We start from the raw sequence: 17,193 nt of genomic DNA, 5'->3' as shown, positions 1-17,193 counted from the left end.
CCACTTCTTGGTATAATTATGCGAACTTAAATTAAAATTGGTAAATTGGTTCCGCTTTGACAGTTCTAAATTGAGGCCGCTTTGCGGACAACTATTCGGCACCCAGATTATAATGAACATGTCAAGAACGCAGCACAGCGGATAGCAAACGAAAACGACAACGACGACAAAAGTCCAAGCAGAGAAACAGCGCGCGCTTGTTGGTAGGGCGGGCAGGCAGGCAGGCAGGCGAGCAAGCTCGTGAGAGAGTTTGAACCTGAGAGAGAGCACGTGCGTGTACGAATTGGAAATAAACATCGTTGTTAGGTAACCCCTTACAGCTGGCCGCGCAAAAAGGGTCAGTTTTGGGCGCTAATAATTTCGCGGGAAAAATCCTAAAAATATGGTGTCTTCGGGAAAGTTGTTCTAAATTTAATGAAGGTTCTACATTTGAGAAATGGTAAGAATCGGATAATTATGGCGCCTTCCACAGGTAAAAAAGTAAAACAGTTGCTTTTCTCCATACATTTTGACGATTTTTCCCATACAAACTTTAAGCGATTGGAGGGAGGGGTTCCCGTGGTCAGAATGAGCTCAAATTTGGAATTTAGCCTAGTGATGGGTCAATCTTTGATTTCAGGGGGTAGCCCCAAAAAAGTCCGGATTTGGACCACCCTAATGTACATACTAGGGTTAATGACATAAACTCAAGCATGAACTTTGAAAAAATTTTGCAACGGACTAAATGAGTGTTCAATGATTTTTTTAACGAGTTGCTGTGAAGTTTACTACGGCCAAGACTACGGCCTTCCATAGAATAATCTACGTGCGTATATATTGCGTGTACGTACACTAAAATAAAGTGAGGTTAAATTTTTGTCAGCCAGCAAAAGACCTAGCCAAAAGGCTAAAAAAACTTGGGATTTTTTTTTGTAATGTGCTAAAGAATCGGTCATTATTGTTATGAACATTAACATATACAAATTTAAGCACCCTATTTTCAAGCCTATTGTACAATGTGGTTCTAGTAAGTTTTTGGATCAATTTCGATTATCGAATGTGCAATGGTATCGCATATAACTATGATTACATATAATATAATTACAAACAAAAATATAACCAATTTTAAAATACATATTTAAAATGTTATCATTTTTACAGACATTCTGATGCGACTTTTAAACTTGCAGACTTCCATCCAGCACGCACAGAATTTTAACATTTTACCCAAAATCCGCCCAAACGCCCTCTAACCGTGCACACTTTTGACAGCTCGCCTCAACCGCGAGCGCGTTCTGTTTCTGTTTGGTCTCGCGCGCCATCTCGCTCTTTCTCCCGCGTGCAACCCCGCTCCTTTCTTTCTTTTGTTTGACAGCCGTGGCCAACTGATTTTTTTTTTACTTTTTATTTTGTGTGGTGGTGGCAAACGCAGAAGAACACCATTCAAAAAGTCGTCATCCCGTCAGCGGAGCCGAAAAAGTGAATTTCGCGTGATATTTTGCGTATTTGTGTTGCATTTTTGCGTTGTTTTCCGGTGATTGCTGCCGTCGTGGACAAGAGATTGTGACACTGTAGTCGGTCGCGCAAAAGGAAAACAAAAGAATTTTCGACCGGAGCTGCAAGAGGCGGAACGTCCTCCGCCGGTGACGCCTTCCGGAACTGATCTGGGACGACGGGCTTCCAGCGCGGCACCATGGAGTACTACGCGATCTATCTGCCGTACAAGGAGCCGGATGTTTGTGAGTGTGCCATTTCCCACCTCCTCCCTCCCATTAAAACAAGCAAAGTAGCGAAGGAATTCCGGCCGGAATCTATTTTTGGGGGGGGGTCTTCTCCAGAGTGCCGAGCAACACATTCCTGCACCACATTCCACAGCACACACTGAAACCGAGGAGTTTTCTATTTTCAGCCATCAAGAGCTTCTACACGGACAAGGAGGAGGCACTCAAGATGCTCAAAACGCACAAGGAGGCCCGGCTGAAAGCGTTCCGGACCAGCGAGGAGGCCGTCTACTTCTATCTGAACGGGCCGACGGAACCGACGACGACGACGACGGCGAGTAGCAGCTTGGTGATGGGTACGACCTCGGACAAGGCATCGCTGACGACCGGCAACGGGAACAATCTGCTAGGGGGACAGATGCCGAAATGTGAGTAAAAGATTCAAGTTGGAAATTTCGCAATGTTTGTCCAAAATCATGTCGTAACATGATTTCTAGTTGAACATTTCATTAGGGCGTATAATGACTTTGGAGCCAAATCACACAATGCAACTTAAATCTGGAGCAACATTTGAAAGGGGCGGAACGACATTGCTCTTACGGCCTTTGATTACACGCGTTTAAATGGGACGAAAGGCCGTAAGAGCAATGTCGTACCGCCCCTTTCAAATGTTGCTCCAGAAATCAGTTAATTCAACAAACATTTGAAAAAATATTTTTTTTTTTTAGATCACTAACAATTTCATTTTAATGATTATTATTTTTCAATTAAAAATACTTAGTTAACAGGCACAAAATCAATCGGCAGTATGTCAAACGGCAGAAAAGTTTAACTGTCAAAATCGTTTTATGGTTCAAAACATAAACTACCGGCAAATAAAAAAATTAAACGGCAGAAAAAGAGGTAAAAGGCAGAATATCTGAACGACAAAAAAAGAGGCAGAAAGCTCATTTGGCAGAATATTTCAACCTGCTGAAAAAATTATGCGGCAGAACAGTTGAACTTTTAGAATTGCTCAGTGGTTAAAAAAAATAAACCGCAGCAAATGGCAGAAAATTTGAGCGGTACAGAAAAATGAAAAAGCAGTAAGGTTTAGCGGCAAAAAATATTGGCAGAGAGTTCATTTGGCAGATTTTTCACCTGACTTGAAATTATACGAAAGGAACGGCAGAAAAAAACAAAGACAGATCATTGATTTTGCAGAATTTAGATCCCGCTGAAAATTATACGGCAGAACTGTAAAACTGTCAGAAAAGGTTAGCGATTCAAAAAAAAACCAAGCTGCATAAAATTAAAATGGCAGAAAATTTTAATATCAGCGAAAAATCAAAAAGCAGAATAACAGCAAAAAAATATGGGCAGAGAGTTCTTTTAGCAGATTTTTGATTTAGGTGAAAATTATATGAAAGAAAAGTAAAAGGCAAAATAGTTTTGTGGCTGAAAAACAAAATGGCCAAAAATTTAAATTGCAGAAAAATAAAATGCAGAATAGTTGAACGACAACAAATATAGGCATAAAGTTCATTAACCAGAATTTTTATCTGGCTGAAAATTATATAAAGGAATAGAAAAGGCAGATTAGTTTTGTGGCTGAAAACAAAATGGCCGAAATGGAATTATGGAAGAAAAGTAAAAGGCAGAATAGTTCTGAGGCTGAAAAACACAATGGCCGAAAATTGCAGAAAAATAAAATGCAGAATAGTTGAACGACAACAAATAGGGGCATAAAGTTCATTAACCAGAATTTTTATCTGGCTGAATATTATATGGAAGAAAAGTGAAAGGCAGATTAGTTTTGTGGCTGAAAACAAAATGGCCGAAAATTTAAACTGCAGAAAAATAAAATGCAGAATAGTTGAATGACAACAAATAGGGGCAGAGAGTTCATTAGCCAGAATTTTTATCTGGCCGAAAATAATATAAAGGAATGAAAAAGGCAGATTAGTTTTGTGGATGAAAAACAAAATGGTCGAAAATTTAAACTGCAGAAAAATAAAAGGCAGAATGATTGAACGACAAAAAATAAAGGCAGAAAATTCATTCGGCATAATTTTTAACTTGCTGAAAAAAACTAAACTGCAGCAAAATAAAATGGCAGAAAATTTAAACGGCAGAGAAAAATAAAAAAAAGCAGAAAGGTTTAACAGCTAACATTTGCCAGAATTATAATCAGGCTGAAAATTATATGGAAGAAAAATAAAAGGCAGAACAGTTTTGTGGCTGAAAAACAAAATGGCCGAAAATTTAAATTGCTGAAAAAAATAAAAGGCAGAATGGTTGAACGACAAAAAAAAGAGGCAGAAAGTTCATTTGGCAAAATTTTTAACTTGCTGAAAATTAAACGGCGGAAAAGTCAAACCGTCAGAATATCTTAGCGATTAAAAAAACTAAATTGCAGCAAAATAAAATGGCAGAAAATTAAAACGGCAGAAAAAAAAATCAAAAAGCAGAAAGGTTTAACAGCAAAAAATATGGACAGAGAGTTCATTTGCCAGAATTTTAATCTGGCTGAAAATTATATGGAAGGAAAGTACAACGCAGAATGGTTTTGTGGCTTAAGAACAAAATGGTCGAAAATTTAAACTGCAGAAAAATAAAAGGCAGAATGATTGAACGACAAAAAATAAAGGCAGAAAATTCATTCGGCATAATTTTTAACTTGCTGAAAAAAACTAAACTGCAGCAAAATAAAATGGCAGAAAATTTAAACGGCAGAGAAAAATAAAAAAAAGCAGAAAGGTTTAACAGCTAACATTTGCCAGAATTATAATCAGGCTGAAAATTATATGGAAGAAAAATAAAAGGCAGAAATGTTTTGTGGATAAAAAACAAAATGGCCGAAAATTTAAATTGCTGAAAAAAATAAAAGGCAGGATGGTCGAACGACAAAAAAAGAGGCAGAAAGTTCATTTGGCAGAATTTTTAACTTGCTGAAAATTAAACGGCGGAAAAGTTAAACCGTCAGAATATCTTAGCGGTTAAAAAAACTAAACTGCAGCAAAATAAAATGGCAGAAAATTTAAACGGCAGAGAAAAATCAAAAAGCAGAAAGGTTTAACAGCAGAAAATATGGGCAGAGAGTTCATTTGTCAGAAATTTAATCTGGCTGAAAATTATATGGAAGGAAAGTACAACGCAGAATGGTTTTGTGGCTTAAGAACAAAATGGCCGAAAATTTAAACTGCAGTAAAATACAAGGCAGAATGGTTGAACGATAAAAAAATAGAGGCAGAAAGTTCATTCGGCAGAATTTTTAACTTGCTGAAAATTAAACGGCGAAAAAGTTAAACTGTCAGAATAGCTTAGCGGTTAGAAAAAAAAAACTAAACTGCAGCATAATAAAATGGCTGAAAATTTAAACGGCAGAGAAAAATGAACAAGCAGAAAGCTTTAACAGCTAAAAATATGGGCAGAGATCATTTAGCAGAATTTTGATTTGTGTGAAAATTATACGACAGAAAAGAAAAAACAAAATGGTTTAGCGGCAGAAACATGAAACTGCATAAAAGTAAAATGGCAGAAAAAATAAGCGGCAGAAAATTTATTTGGCAGAATCATAATCTTGCTGAAAATTATACGGCAGATAAGTTAAACTGCCAAAAATGTTAAGTGGCTGAAAACCTGAACCGCACACAAGTCAAATGGCAGAAAACTGAAACTGTAGAAGGCAGAATGGTTAAACGGCAGAAACATTTAGAGGCATGAAATTCACTTGGTAGAGTTTCAATCTAGCTGATTTTTTTACACCAGAACAATTTAGCGGAACAACACTCATTTGGCAGAAATTTGAACTGGCTGAAAATTGGGCAGAAAAGTAAAATTGTCAGAAATGTGGCTGTAAAACAATACAGCAGGTAGTAAAGTGGTAGAAAAGTTGAATGTCAGAAAAAATAAAAGGTAGAATGGTTGAACGGCAGAAAAAAATGGCGGCAGAAAAGAAAAAGTAAAAATGATTTAGTGGCTGAAACATGAAACTGCAGAAAAGTAAAATGGCAGACAAATTAAGCGGCAGAAAATTTATTTGGCAGAATCTAATCTTGCTGAAAATTATATGGCAGATAAGTTAAACTGTCAGAAAATCTGAAACTGCAGAAGGCAGTAAGGTTTAACGGCAGAAACATTTAGAGGCATGACATTTGGAGTTTTTATTGAAAAGGTCCAATAAACGGCGGTTTCAAAAACACCCAAAAACTGGAAATTTGGTTTATTGGACCTTTTCAAAAAAAACTCCAGAAATTCACTTGGCAGAGTTTCCATCTGGCTATTTTTTTTTTTTTACACCAGAAAAACAACATTCATTTGGCAGAAATTTGATCTGGCTGAAAATGATACGGGGCAGAAAAGTAAAATTGTCAGAATTGTTTAGTGGCTGTAATACAATACAGCAAATAGTAAAGTGGTAGAAAGTTTGAATGTCCGAAACAATAAAAGGTAGAATAGTTGAACAGCAGAAAAGAAAAAGTCAAAATGGTAAACCTGCAGAAAATGTTAGAGGCTGAAAACTGACTTTACTCTGGCTAAAAATTTTACGGCAGAAAAGTAAAAGGCAGAATGAATATCGCAGGCAGATAAAATAACAATAACAATTTAAAAACAATTGAAGATTATACAACTTCACTAGCTATTTCACCCTGAAGATTAATATTTTTAAATAAAAATACTTAGTTTCAAGACCTTTTTTTTAAAAAAAGAGATGGGTTAATCGGCAGTATGCCAAACGGCAGAAAAGTTTAACGGTCAGAATAGTTTAGTGGCTTAAAATCTAAACTGCAGAAAAATAAACTGGATGAAGCAATAGGTTGAATGATTGAGAGGAAAAAAGCAGAAAGTTCATTCGGCAGAATGCTGCTCACTGTAATGTCAAAAACATGTTGCGGCGGAACATTGATTTGGCAGCATTTTGATTCGGCTAAAAATTATATGCAAAATAAAAGCAGCAGAAAAAAGTAAAGGTCAGGATGGTTGAAAGACAACAAAAATAAGAGGCAGAAGTTCGTTTGGAAGAATTTTCAACTTGCCCAATTATTATACGGCAGAAAAGTTAAACTGTCAGAATAACTAGTTAAGCGGTTAGAGAAAACTAAACTGCAGAAAGATAAAATGGAAGAAAATTTAAAGGGCAGAATTTAGAATTAGAGGCATCGAGTTCATTTGGAAAAAATTTGACCTTGCTGGAACTTATACGGCAGAAAAGTAAAGGCAGAATAGTTTTGTGGCTGACTAAAATAAACGGCAGAAAATTATTTATTTACCAAAATTTTAATCTGGTAAAAAGGCAAAATGGCAGAACAAAAGTATAGGGCAGAACGACTGTACGGCAGAAAATTTTAGAGACTGATCATTCATTTGGCAGAATTAAGATCTGGCAGTAAATCATACGGCAGAAAAGTAAATTGAACGGCTGGAAAACTAAGCATTTGGCAGCATCTTAAAATTAAAATCAAAAATTAAACTAAAAGTAAAATGGCTGAAATTTATTCGGCAGAATGGTTGATCGGCCAAAAAAAATTATAGGCATAATCTTTTTTTCATAAAATTATTTTTATTGGTTAGGACCGAGTCGGATTCTGTAAATACAGTTTTCTTGAGGCTAAGAGTAATTAAAGAGGATCATATAGGCAGAAGTTTCACTTGGCAGCATTTTGATATTGCCTAAAAGTTTTACGGCCGAAAACTAAAATGGCAGAAAAATTTCCAAAACTTGTTCTTAAAAAAAGGCAGAAATTAAAAAAAAACCTTAAAATCTAGCAAAATTTAAAGCACAAAAAAACTAAAGTTTTAGAAAATTTTAAAAAGATCAAAATTTTTACACCCAATGTTTTCTGCCGAACTTTGGCAGAATTCTGCCGAAAACAAAAGAACTTTTTGCTCAGCAGATTAAAATGCCAAACTCTTGACGAAAAGTGACAGCTGACTTGTAGAGGATCATTAATTTTTTTCTGCCGAGCCATATAGGGTTTTCTGTTTTCAGAATTTGCCAAATTAGTAAATTTTAAATAAAAACTCAGAAATTATAAATAAATTTGAAAAAATATTTTACTGTTACATTTTTACTATCTCTTATTCTTAATATTTTAAATTTAAAAGTTTAGGACTTTTTTTATTTTCCAGGTATTTTAGTTTTTAAATTTTCATTTTTTTTAATTTTTTTGATTTTTTAAATACAGTAGTTGTTCGGTAACTGGGCTGCTTTTTAACTGGGCGCCCGATAACTGGGCTGTAGCCCAGTTAAAAAGCAGACAAACGTCAAAAACCCAAAACAAACCGAAATGACCGAGGGGTTAATGGACGCAAAGATCATGTTCAATAAATAAAAAAAAACTTTTATTTAATTTCAAGTCACAATTAAAGAAACATGAAAAGTAAGCATTGTAAATAAATTTGAGTAACAATTATTTTTAAATTACATCTGGAAAATGTTATGTATCGGTGGTCCCCTCGTTACTTTTTGTTCAGCCCAGTTAACGAGCAGCATTCGGTAACTGGGCTACGTTCTCAGCCCAGTTACCGAACAAATACTGTAGTAGCTTTCGAATCCGATGCTTTGATTATCCGGAACTCTCCATAAGAAACATTGAAACATTTTTTCTGTTTCTTGAGTCAAATTCTGGAGTTTTTTTTGAAAAGGTCCAATAAACCAAATTTTCAGTTTTTGCTTTTTGGGTGTTTTTTAATACCCCTGACACAAGGCGGTTTCAAAAACACTTAAAAAGCAAAAACTGGAAATTTGGTTTATTGGACCTTTTTTTTTGCAAATTACCTTAGTTTTGCCGTTTTACATTCTGCCCATCGATTTTCTGCCGTTTGACACAGCAGCAAAATGTTGTTGTTTCATGGGGCGCCATGTTTTTTTTTCAAGAGCTTCCAAAACTTTTGAACGAATATGTAATGTCTTCAAATTGTTGGAAGATTTCGCGAATGTTTGATATTTTTAACATTGAAAATCAGTCTTTTTCACCCGAAGAAAAGGCTCAAACATGAAAGTTTTGATTTAAAAATATGATCTTATTTTGAAAAGTTAGACAACATTTTTCGGCTCTATTTTCAAAATATTTAAAAAAAAATCGGATTATTAAAAGATCCAGAATCACAAGTTTGGGGCACGATTGGTTGCGAAACTCAAGCCAAAACAATTTAAAATGCTGCTCTGGTTAATTTGTCAAAACAATAAAACAAACAAAACAATGCAAATGGGCCAAACAAAATATGTAAACAAAAAGAGGTCAACTTGAACTGACATGATTTTTGTGGGGGTGATATTTACGATTTTCTTCTGTTTTCACTACTTACCGGTATTTCAGTGTTTGCAGTGAGTCCGCACGGTACTTTATGTGATTTATTTCATGTTGTGACATGCATGTTGTGCAAATAAATTTTATTCACCAAATTTTAAACCTTCCAGCTCCCACGACCGGCCAGTTGCCGCTTCCCTCAGCGTCCGCCAAGCTCAAACTGGAAAAGACCCCCTTCAAGGCGCCCAAAAGCCAGGAACTGGTCGCGTTCCGCAAAAACATCGAGAAGAACGAGCTGGACCTGGTGCGGAACATCATCGAGCTGAACCCGCGCTACCTGGTCAGCTCCGGCGATATGCCGACGATCCTCAAAGAAGGTCCCCGCTACAACGCGCTGCACGTGGCCGCCATGGAGGGCAACACGGACATGTGCCGGCTGATACTGGCCACCATCGAGAATCCGGCCTTTATTGAGTTTTTGCACGGCCAGCGGAACGCGTCGACGGACGAGGTGAGCGCGATTCTGCTGGATTTGTACCTGAACATGCCGGACAAGTGCCGGAGCGAGACGCCGCTGCACTTTGCGGCCAAGTTCGGGTCGGTCGGGGTGATTGAGGTGCTGATTAGCTATCCGCAGTGCAAGCTGACCAAGAACTCGGACGGGCATCTGCCGAAGGATGTGAGTATACTCGCTTCGTTGTATTTTGCATGGTGTCGACTTAATTCATAAAAATAAGAAACAAACAAATCGAGCCAAACATTTCATTAGGGCACAAAACCAAAACGTAAACATTCGGGATTATTCCACTATTCCACTCCATAGTACACTCCCTACATGCCCTCCAAGAATCAGATTGATAGCAAACAATTTCCTATTGAAAAAATCAAAAAAACAAAAGGGCACATAACAATGTTCACTCCAAACCAGAAAAAAAAGTTCAATTGTGCCCTTTTCTTTTTCGTTAGTTTTTCGTGGTTAAGGAACTTTCTATGTTTTAAAGTGAACTTTTCATACATTCTTAACACTAGTTCACTTCAAAACAAAGTTTGGTTAACGTTTCACCAAGGGTTTCTGCAGAAAAAAAACTTCGTCGAAATACAATATTGAATACGGCCCGCGGCTGCTGTTCAGTACACTTTTGAAGAATTTTAATGTTTCACATACCTTATCTACTCCATTCGATCATAAAACTTCACCAATTATCAAAATTTCCACTGAATTCCTCATTATTTCTAACTAAACAAAAGGGCCTTTAGTAGAGTAGAGAAAACACGTCTTGTCTTGTAGACTGTTCGCAGTAGAATGATTTTATTTTTGCTCAGCTTACAGACGTCGACTTCCAGAGCCAAATCCTCCATGACCGGATTACTTCGATCTACCAATACTCCTCCCTAATCCGATATTCCAATGGCCTCGCATAGCTTCGTCTGCTTCTGGCTGTTCATCGGCTTCGTGAATCCGTCCGCTGGCTGCTCAACGGTGGATACGTATCCCAGCTTTACAAGTCCATGCTGCAGACTCTCGTGCACGAAGTGGTAGCGAATGCTCACGTGTTTCGTGCGTGGATTGTACGAACCGTTACTAGCGATGGCGATTGCAGATTGGTTGTCGCAGTACAGGTCCACAGGCTCCACCTTGAACATCTGAGCTCGCAGGTTGTTCCACCACATGGCTTCTTGAATCGTCCGAGAAAGCGCCATGTATTCAGCTTCACACGACGACAAAGCCACTGTCGGCTGCTTCTTGACGTTCCACGATATGGCTCCACCTTGCAAGGTGAAAACGTAACCAGTTGTGGACCTCCGATCATCTGGATCTCCTCCCCAATCGGCATCGGTGTATCCTCTGATCTGGTCGGCACCTTCCTTCGAATATTCCAGCTTCTTGTTAGCAGTCCCCTTCAGGTAGCGGAAAATCCTTTTGACCGCGTCCCAGTGTTGCTTTCCAGGGTTGGCAGCGAACTGGCTCACCATGTTGACTGCAAAAGCTATATCCGGCCGTGTCACTTGAGCTGCAAACGAAAGACACCCAACAGCTTCCTTGTACGGCACCTTATGCATCTCCTCGGCTTCCTCCTTGCTTCCAGGACTCATGGTCTTGTCCAGCCGCAAGCTCGGTTCCGCAGGCATAGCAACCGGATAACAATCCGCCATACCGAACCGCTTCACAATGTCCTCGACGTAGGCCTGTTGATCCAGCCACAGCTTTCCATCCTCGCGATTCCTTGTGATCCTGATTCCAAGACAGTGCGATGCCTGGCCCAGGTCCTTCATCTTGAACCGTTTGTTCAGATTCGCCTTCAACTTTTTCTTCATGTTCAGGTCGTTCGTAAAGATGAGAAAATCATCCACATAAATCGTCACGAACAACAGCTTATCGCCCTGGAACGACCAGTACAGACACGGGTCAACTGCCGAACGATAGAGTCCAAAATCTTGAAGAGCCGCGTCCAGTTGAGTGTTCCAAACTCGACTTGACTGCTTTAGACCGTATAACGCTTTCTTCAGTCTGCACACCCTTCCTCCAGCATCCACGAACCCTTCTGGTTGTAGCATGTAGATCTCCTCGTCGTTCAGCTCGCCTTGCAGGAATGCGGTTACTGCATCCATCTGATCGATGTCCAGGTTGTACTTCACCGAAAGCGCCATCAGGTACCGAACCGTTGCATACCGCACCACCGGAGAATAGACTTCGTCGTAGTCCACACCGGGCCGTTGTGAACAACCCTTCACCACCAGTCGCGCCTTGTACCGTTGTACAGTACCGTCCGGACCTCGCTTTGTTTTGAACACCCACTTGTTCCGGATTGCCTTTCGTCCATTTGGCAAATCAGCAAGCACCCACGTACTGTTCTCGCTCAGAGAGTTCATCTCTTCCTGCATGGCCGCAATCCATCGATCTCGATCTGCCCGTAGCAAAACCTCCTCGTAGCTCTTCGGGTCTTCCATCTCAACAATAACGGATTGCATCGGGGATGTGGCAGCTGACTGTGGGGAAACATTTTGGCCAGAAAAAGTACCATAACAGTTGAATTCGTTGTACTTGCCTGGGACTCGGCGCTCCCGACCGCTGCGCCTCAACCCTTGCTGCTCGTCAGCTGGTCTGTTTAGTTGCGGTGGGAGCGCATCTTCAAGGAAGTCAACCAAGACTTCAACGGACTCCTCCGGGGGTGGATCTTCATGACCAATTTCGATCACGCCCGCTTGATCTCCCTCGTCCCGCCGGTCTCGAACGACGTCCTCACGCTCGATAGGCAACTCAGGCTGCATGGCTTCAACAAAGTGCAATTCCATGAATTCGACCGGTTTCAGAATCAGCTCACACGCCACGCTCTTATTTGATGAACCTTCTTCAATGGCGACGACATCCCGACTGATCACAAAATCTCCCGTTTCAGGATCATAGACACGGTACCCCTTTGTGCCCTCGCAATATCCAACGAAAGTACCTCTTCTTGATTTCGGGTCAAACTTCTGTCGTCTTACCTTCGGGATGTGCACCATCACGCTCGATCCGAAAACCTTCAGGTTCTTGAGATTCGGCTTCTTTCCGGTCCATGCTTGTTCCGGCACCATGTCTCCAAGCGTTCGTGTCGGACAACGGTTCACCAAGTACGCCGCTGTCGAAATCGCCTCAGCCCAGAACTCCTTGCCCAGTTTGGCCTCGTTCAGCATGCACCGCGCTTTTTCGACCAACGTCCTGTTCAGTCGCTCAGCCCGACCATTCTGCTCTGGTGTATACGGACACGTGGTTTGATGACCAATCCCGTCCTGCTCCAGAACCTTGCGGAAATCTGCATTCACGTACTCTCTGCCATTGTCCGTACGTAAAACTCGCAATTTCTTTCCAGATTCTCGTTCCGCTCGAGCCTTGAACCTCTTGAACGCATCCAGTGCCTGACTCTTCTTCTCCAGAAAGTACACCGTGACTTTGTGACTCGCATCATCCAAGAACGTCATAAAGTACCGACTTCCTCCAAGCGAAGGCACCTCCACCGGACCACACAGGTCAGAGTGGACCAGTTCCAAAAGTTCAGTTGCCCTCGAGCTGCTACTTGGAAACGGCTGTCGAGTCTGCTTCCCTTCAAAGCACGAGACACAATCTGGCAGCACGCCTTCCTGGAACTCGATTCCATCCGCCATCCGTTTGAGTTTCTGCAAACTCCCAACGTTCAAATGGCCGAGTCGCTTGTGCCAAAGCTCCAACTTGCTCACCAGAAACGATCTCTCCGGTCTTTCCAAACGATACAGCCCATCGTTCTCGACGCCAGTGATCACCAGATCACCGTCCAACGACCAAACTTCACATCGGTCCGCCGTAAAGACCACCTTGTTGCCGCGCTTACAAATGGCACTTACCGACAACAAGTTCGTTGCAAGATCCGGGATCTTCAACACCTCGCCAACGTTGATCTCGCCTTCACGTGTGTCCAGAGCAACAGAACCCTTCGCAACGGCCATCATGTTGCTGCTGTTTGCTGTTCCAACTTCGTGGTTCATCGGTACCTCATCCGTAAACTTTTGGTCCGACCTTGCCATGTGAGTGGTGGCCCCCGAATCAAAATACCACTCCTTGGTCATCACATCACCCATAGCGAAGATACAGCACAACCCCTGGGGTTTCCGTACCTTCGTGGTCACTTTCTCCGGACAATTTGCAGCAAAATGTCCAACCTTCTTGCAATTGTAACAAGTCTTCGGTTTCTTCGATCCTGCTGCTTTGGATGAGTTGAATCTGGCCGAACTGTACAGTGCTCCATCCCCACTCGAACTTTTCGGTCCACGTTCAACCTTCACGTCCTGCAGGATCTTCGACTTCACGGCATCCGCTGACATCGCCTTCCCAGACGCCTCGAGTCCCATGATCATCGGCTCGTAATGCTCGGGAAGTCCCATCAGCAGAATTCCCGCCAGCCAGGAATCGTCCACCTTGAACCCGATCGCAGCTAGACGTTGACTCGCAGTCATAACTTGATCGACGTAGGCTTCGACACTGGCACAGTTGACAAGCTTCACGGATGTAAACTGTCGCAACAATCCAATACGCCGGGTAGAACCGCTATCCTGGAAAGCGTTCTCCAGCTTCTCCCAAGCTTCCGCGGCGGTTGCCGCATCCGCCACATGGCTGTAGTTGTAGGACTCCAGACTTAAACAGATCGCCGACAACGCGCGCAGCGATAGATCTTCGTCCACAGCAACTTCCGCCGGTGGCTTGACCGCTGACCAGGTTCCTTCTCGGATCAGCGTCATCTTCATAGCGAATGCCCAAGTGGTGTAGTTGTCCCGGCCTCTCAATTTCTCGATAGCCGGAAGCGAAACAGAACCACCGTAGGCGCGACCGCCTCTGCCGACTTGACCAGCATTCTCTTGACCAGCATTTCCACCTTCTCCGTTCTGGTTTCGTGCTGGATCTCGAACTGGTGACCTTCTCGTCGACATCTTCAAATTTCAAAATTAACTTCTTGAACTTCTTCTAGGTTTGAGCTGGGCCCATAACCTTTAGTAGAGTAGAGAAAACACGTCTTGTCTTGTAGACTGTTCGCAGTAGAATGATTTTATTTTTGCTCAGCTTACAGACGTCGACTTCCAGAGCCAAATCCTCCATGACCGGATTACTTCGATCTACCAATAGGGCCCATAAACATCATTCAAAACTGTTGGAGATTTAAGCTGTCCACTTGTCTGTGGTAGATTAGTAAACAAGAAGAAATGAGTAAACGCCCTTTAGCGTGTAGCTCAACTCCTGTCAGATATTTTCACTCTGCTGTAAACACTCTCGAATTAAACTTTGACAAACGTACACGCGGTTTTATTTCTACTGCCGCTCCACCTTTTACAGGTTATGGGCCTGTTCGAACGCGTTTGTTCGAGTTAAAAAGTTTTCGCCGCGAGTTTTTTCGGAAGTTTCGCGATCGAAATGTCCATGGGGGGAGACGGAGCTGATGCTCCCGGGCGCGCTGCCACAAAGCAAACCCTGTCGAATCTGCCGCCGATGGAGCTCCTGATGGGCCGTGAAAACTGGCCGGATTGGAAGTTCGCTGTGCAGACGATGTTGGAGGTTGAAGGTCTTTGGGACGCAGTTGAACCGGCAGCAGGCGCCGTGGTCGACCCGGTGATGGACAAGTTGGCCAAGGGGCGGATCATCCTTATGGTCCACAAATCGAACTTCCACCACCTCAGGGGGGTGCAAACGGCGAAGGAAGCTTGGACGAAGCTCGAAAATGTCTTCGAGGATTCCGGATTGACTCGACGGATGGCGCTAATCAACAAACTGACGTCGACGAGGCTGGACAGCAGCGAGTCGATGCAAGCGTTTGTGTCCGACATCCTGGAGGCCGCAAACCAGTTGCGCGGAATCGGCTTTGACGTGACGGACGAGTGGGTCGGATCGTTCCTGCTCAACGGATTGCCAGCATCGTATCGTCCAATGATTATGGCCTTGGAAAATTGCGGCCAAGCAATCACAGGGGATCTAATCAAGACGAAGCTGCTGCAGGAGGTGTCTGTTCCGTCGGAGGGGGCCGCGTTCGCAAGCAACAAGCAGCACAAGAAGTCGACGAAAAGCCACCAGAGCAATCCACCCAGCAGTCACCCGAGCACATCCAAAGGACCGAAATGTCGGCGCTGCCACAACTACGGTCACATTGCTCGTGATTGCAAGATGAAGGAGCCGAAAAAGGACGGAAGTGCTAGGTGCACCGTGTTGTCGGCACTCAACGAGGAGGATGACAACCGGTACTTTGACTCCGGCGCATCGAACCATTTTTCGAAGTCGGACGCGATGCTGGAGGATCTTCAGCAGTATGGAGGCACCGTGGTTGCAGCCAACAGAGGAGCGATGAAGGTCGTGGCGAAGGGGCGGATGCAGCTCACCCCGAAAAGTTGCCCGGATTCCCCGATCGTCGTGAATGACGTGCAAGTCATCCCGGAGCTGTCATCGAACCTGCTGTCAGTCAACCAGATCGTGAAGCGAGGCTGCACGGTAATCTTCAACTCCGCTGGAGTGAAGGTGCTGAACTCGGACGGTGACGTCATGGCAACTGGAACTCGTTACCGGGAACTGTTCAAGCTCGATCTGCGATCGCAGGAAACGAAAAGCGCACTCGCTTGCTCGTCTGCGGTTGGTCTCGAGATCTGGCACCAGCGCCTGGGACACCTGAATTTGCCAAGCGTTCGAAAGCTAGCCAGTGGACTCGCCAACGGGATCAAGATCGTCGGAACCGACAAGGAGGACTGCAAGGTGTGCCCGATGGGGAAGCACACACGACAGCCGTTCAACAAGAAGGGTTCGCGCGCTACCGGGATGCTCGATGTGGTTCACACCGACATCTGTGGACCGTTCGAAGTGCCATCGATGGGCGGAAGCAGATACTACATCCTGTTCGTGGACGACCGTTCCCGAAAGATGTGGGTGTTCTTCCTGAAGACGAAGTCGGAGGAGGAAGTCTTGAGAACCTTCAAGGAGTTTCACCTGATGGTCGAACGCCAGTCCGAGCGCAAGCTGAAGGTGCTGCGAAGTGACAACGGGAAGGAGTACGTGAACAACGGTATGAGAAGCTACCTGAAACAGCACGGCATCGTGCACCAGACGACGAACCCCTACACCCCAGAACAAAACGGCATGTCCGAGCGCGGAAACCGCACAATTGTTGAGCGCGCTCGATGTCTACTGTTCGGAGCTGGACTGGAGAAGAAGTTCTGGGCGGAAGCCGTGGGCACAGCTGTTTACCTGCTCAACCGGTCTCCCACGCAAGGTCACGAATCGATGCCGGAAGAGGTTTGGACAAGCAAGAAGCCGGATTTGTCGCACCTGAGAATCTTCGGCACCAAAGCGATGGTCCAAATCCCCAAACAGAAGCGACGGAAGCTGGACCCGAAGTCGCACGAGTGCATCTTTGTCGGCTACGACGAACACGTGAAAGGGTATCGGTTCTACGATCCGCAGTCACGGAAAGTCTTCAGCAGCCGCGAGGTCCGCTTCATCAACGAAGGCGTACTGGAGAAGCAGGAGGATCAACGTCAAGAGCAAGTGGTGCGGCTGGACATCGAACCGTACGTGCCGCCGACAGCAAGTGGTTCGCCGAATCGCTTTGTGGAAATCGACGACGCCGCCGAGAACGAGCTGGAGAATCCCGACACGGACCGAGTCCCGGATGTCGACAACAGCGAGGACGAGTTTCTCGGGTTCGAGGAAACAGCTGGCTCAGTGACTGACGTGACCTCCGTGCTCCCACCGCAATCATCTTCAAATCCTCCGTTGT

At 43.3% G+C, this 17,193-nt stretch overlaps 1 protein-coding gene across 1 annotated transcript in view; it reads left to right on the top strand.

Moving 5' to 3' along the window:
* Window positions 1–1,344: 1,344 nt before the first annotated feature.
* LOC6051305 overlaps window positions 1,345–17,193 on the top strand; it is a 42,937-nt gene continuing 27,088 nt past the window's right edge. The window contains exons 1-3 of the mRNA XM_038249819.1: window positions 1,345–1,718; window positions 1,889–2,128; window positions 9,103–9,611. Of these exons, the coding sequence (XP_038105747.1) occupies window positions 1,673–1,718; window positions 1,889–2,128; window positions 9,103–9,611 (795 nt within the window). The 5' untranslated portion in view covers window positions 1,345–1,672. The remainder of the gene's footprint in view (window positions 1,719–1,888; window positions 2,129–9,102; window positions 9,612–17,193) is intronic.

The sequence above is a fragment of the Culex quinquefasciatus genome, chromosome 1, assembly GCF_015732765.1.
Source record: "Culex quinquefasciatus strain JHB chromosome 1, VPISU_Cqui_1.0_pri_paternal, whole genome shotgun sequence".
In the NCBI taxonomy this organism is placed as follows: Eukaryota; Metazoa; Arthropoda; class Insecta; order Diptera; family Culicidae; genus Culex; species Culex quinquefasciatus.
The sequence above is the reverse complement of the archived record's forward strand: the minus strand, read 5'-3'. Positions and strand labels throughout refer to the sequence as shown.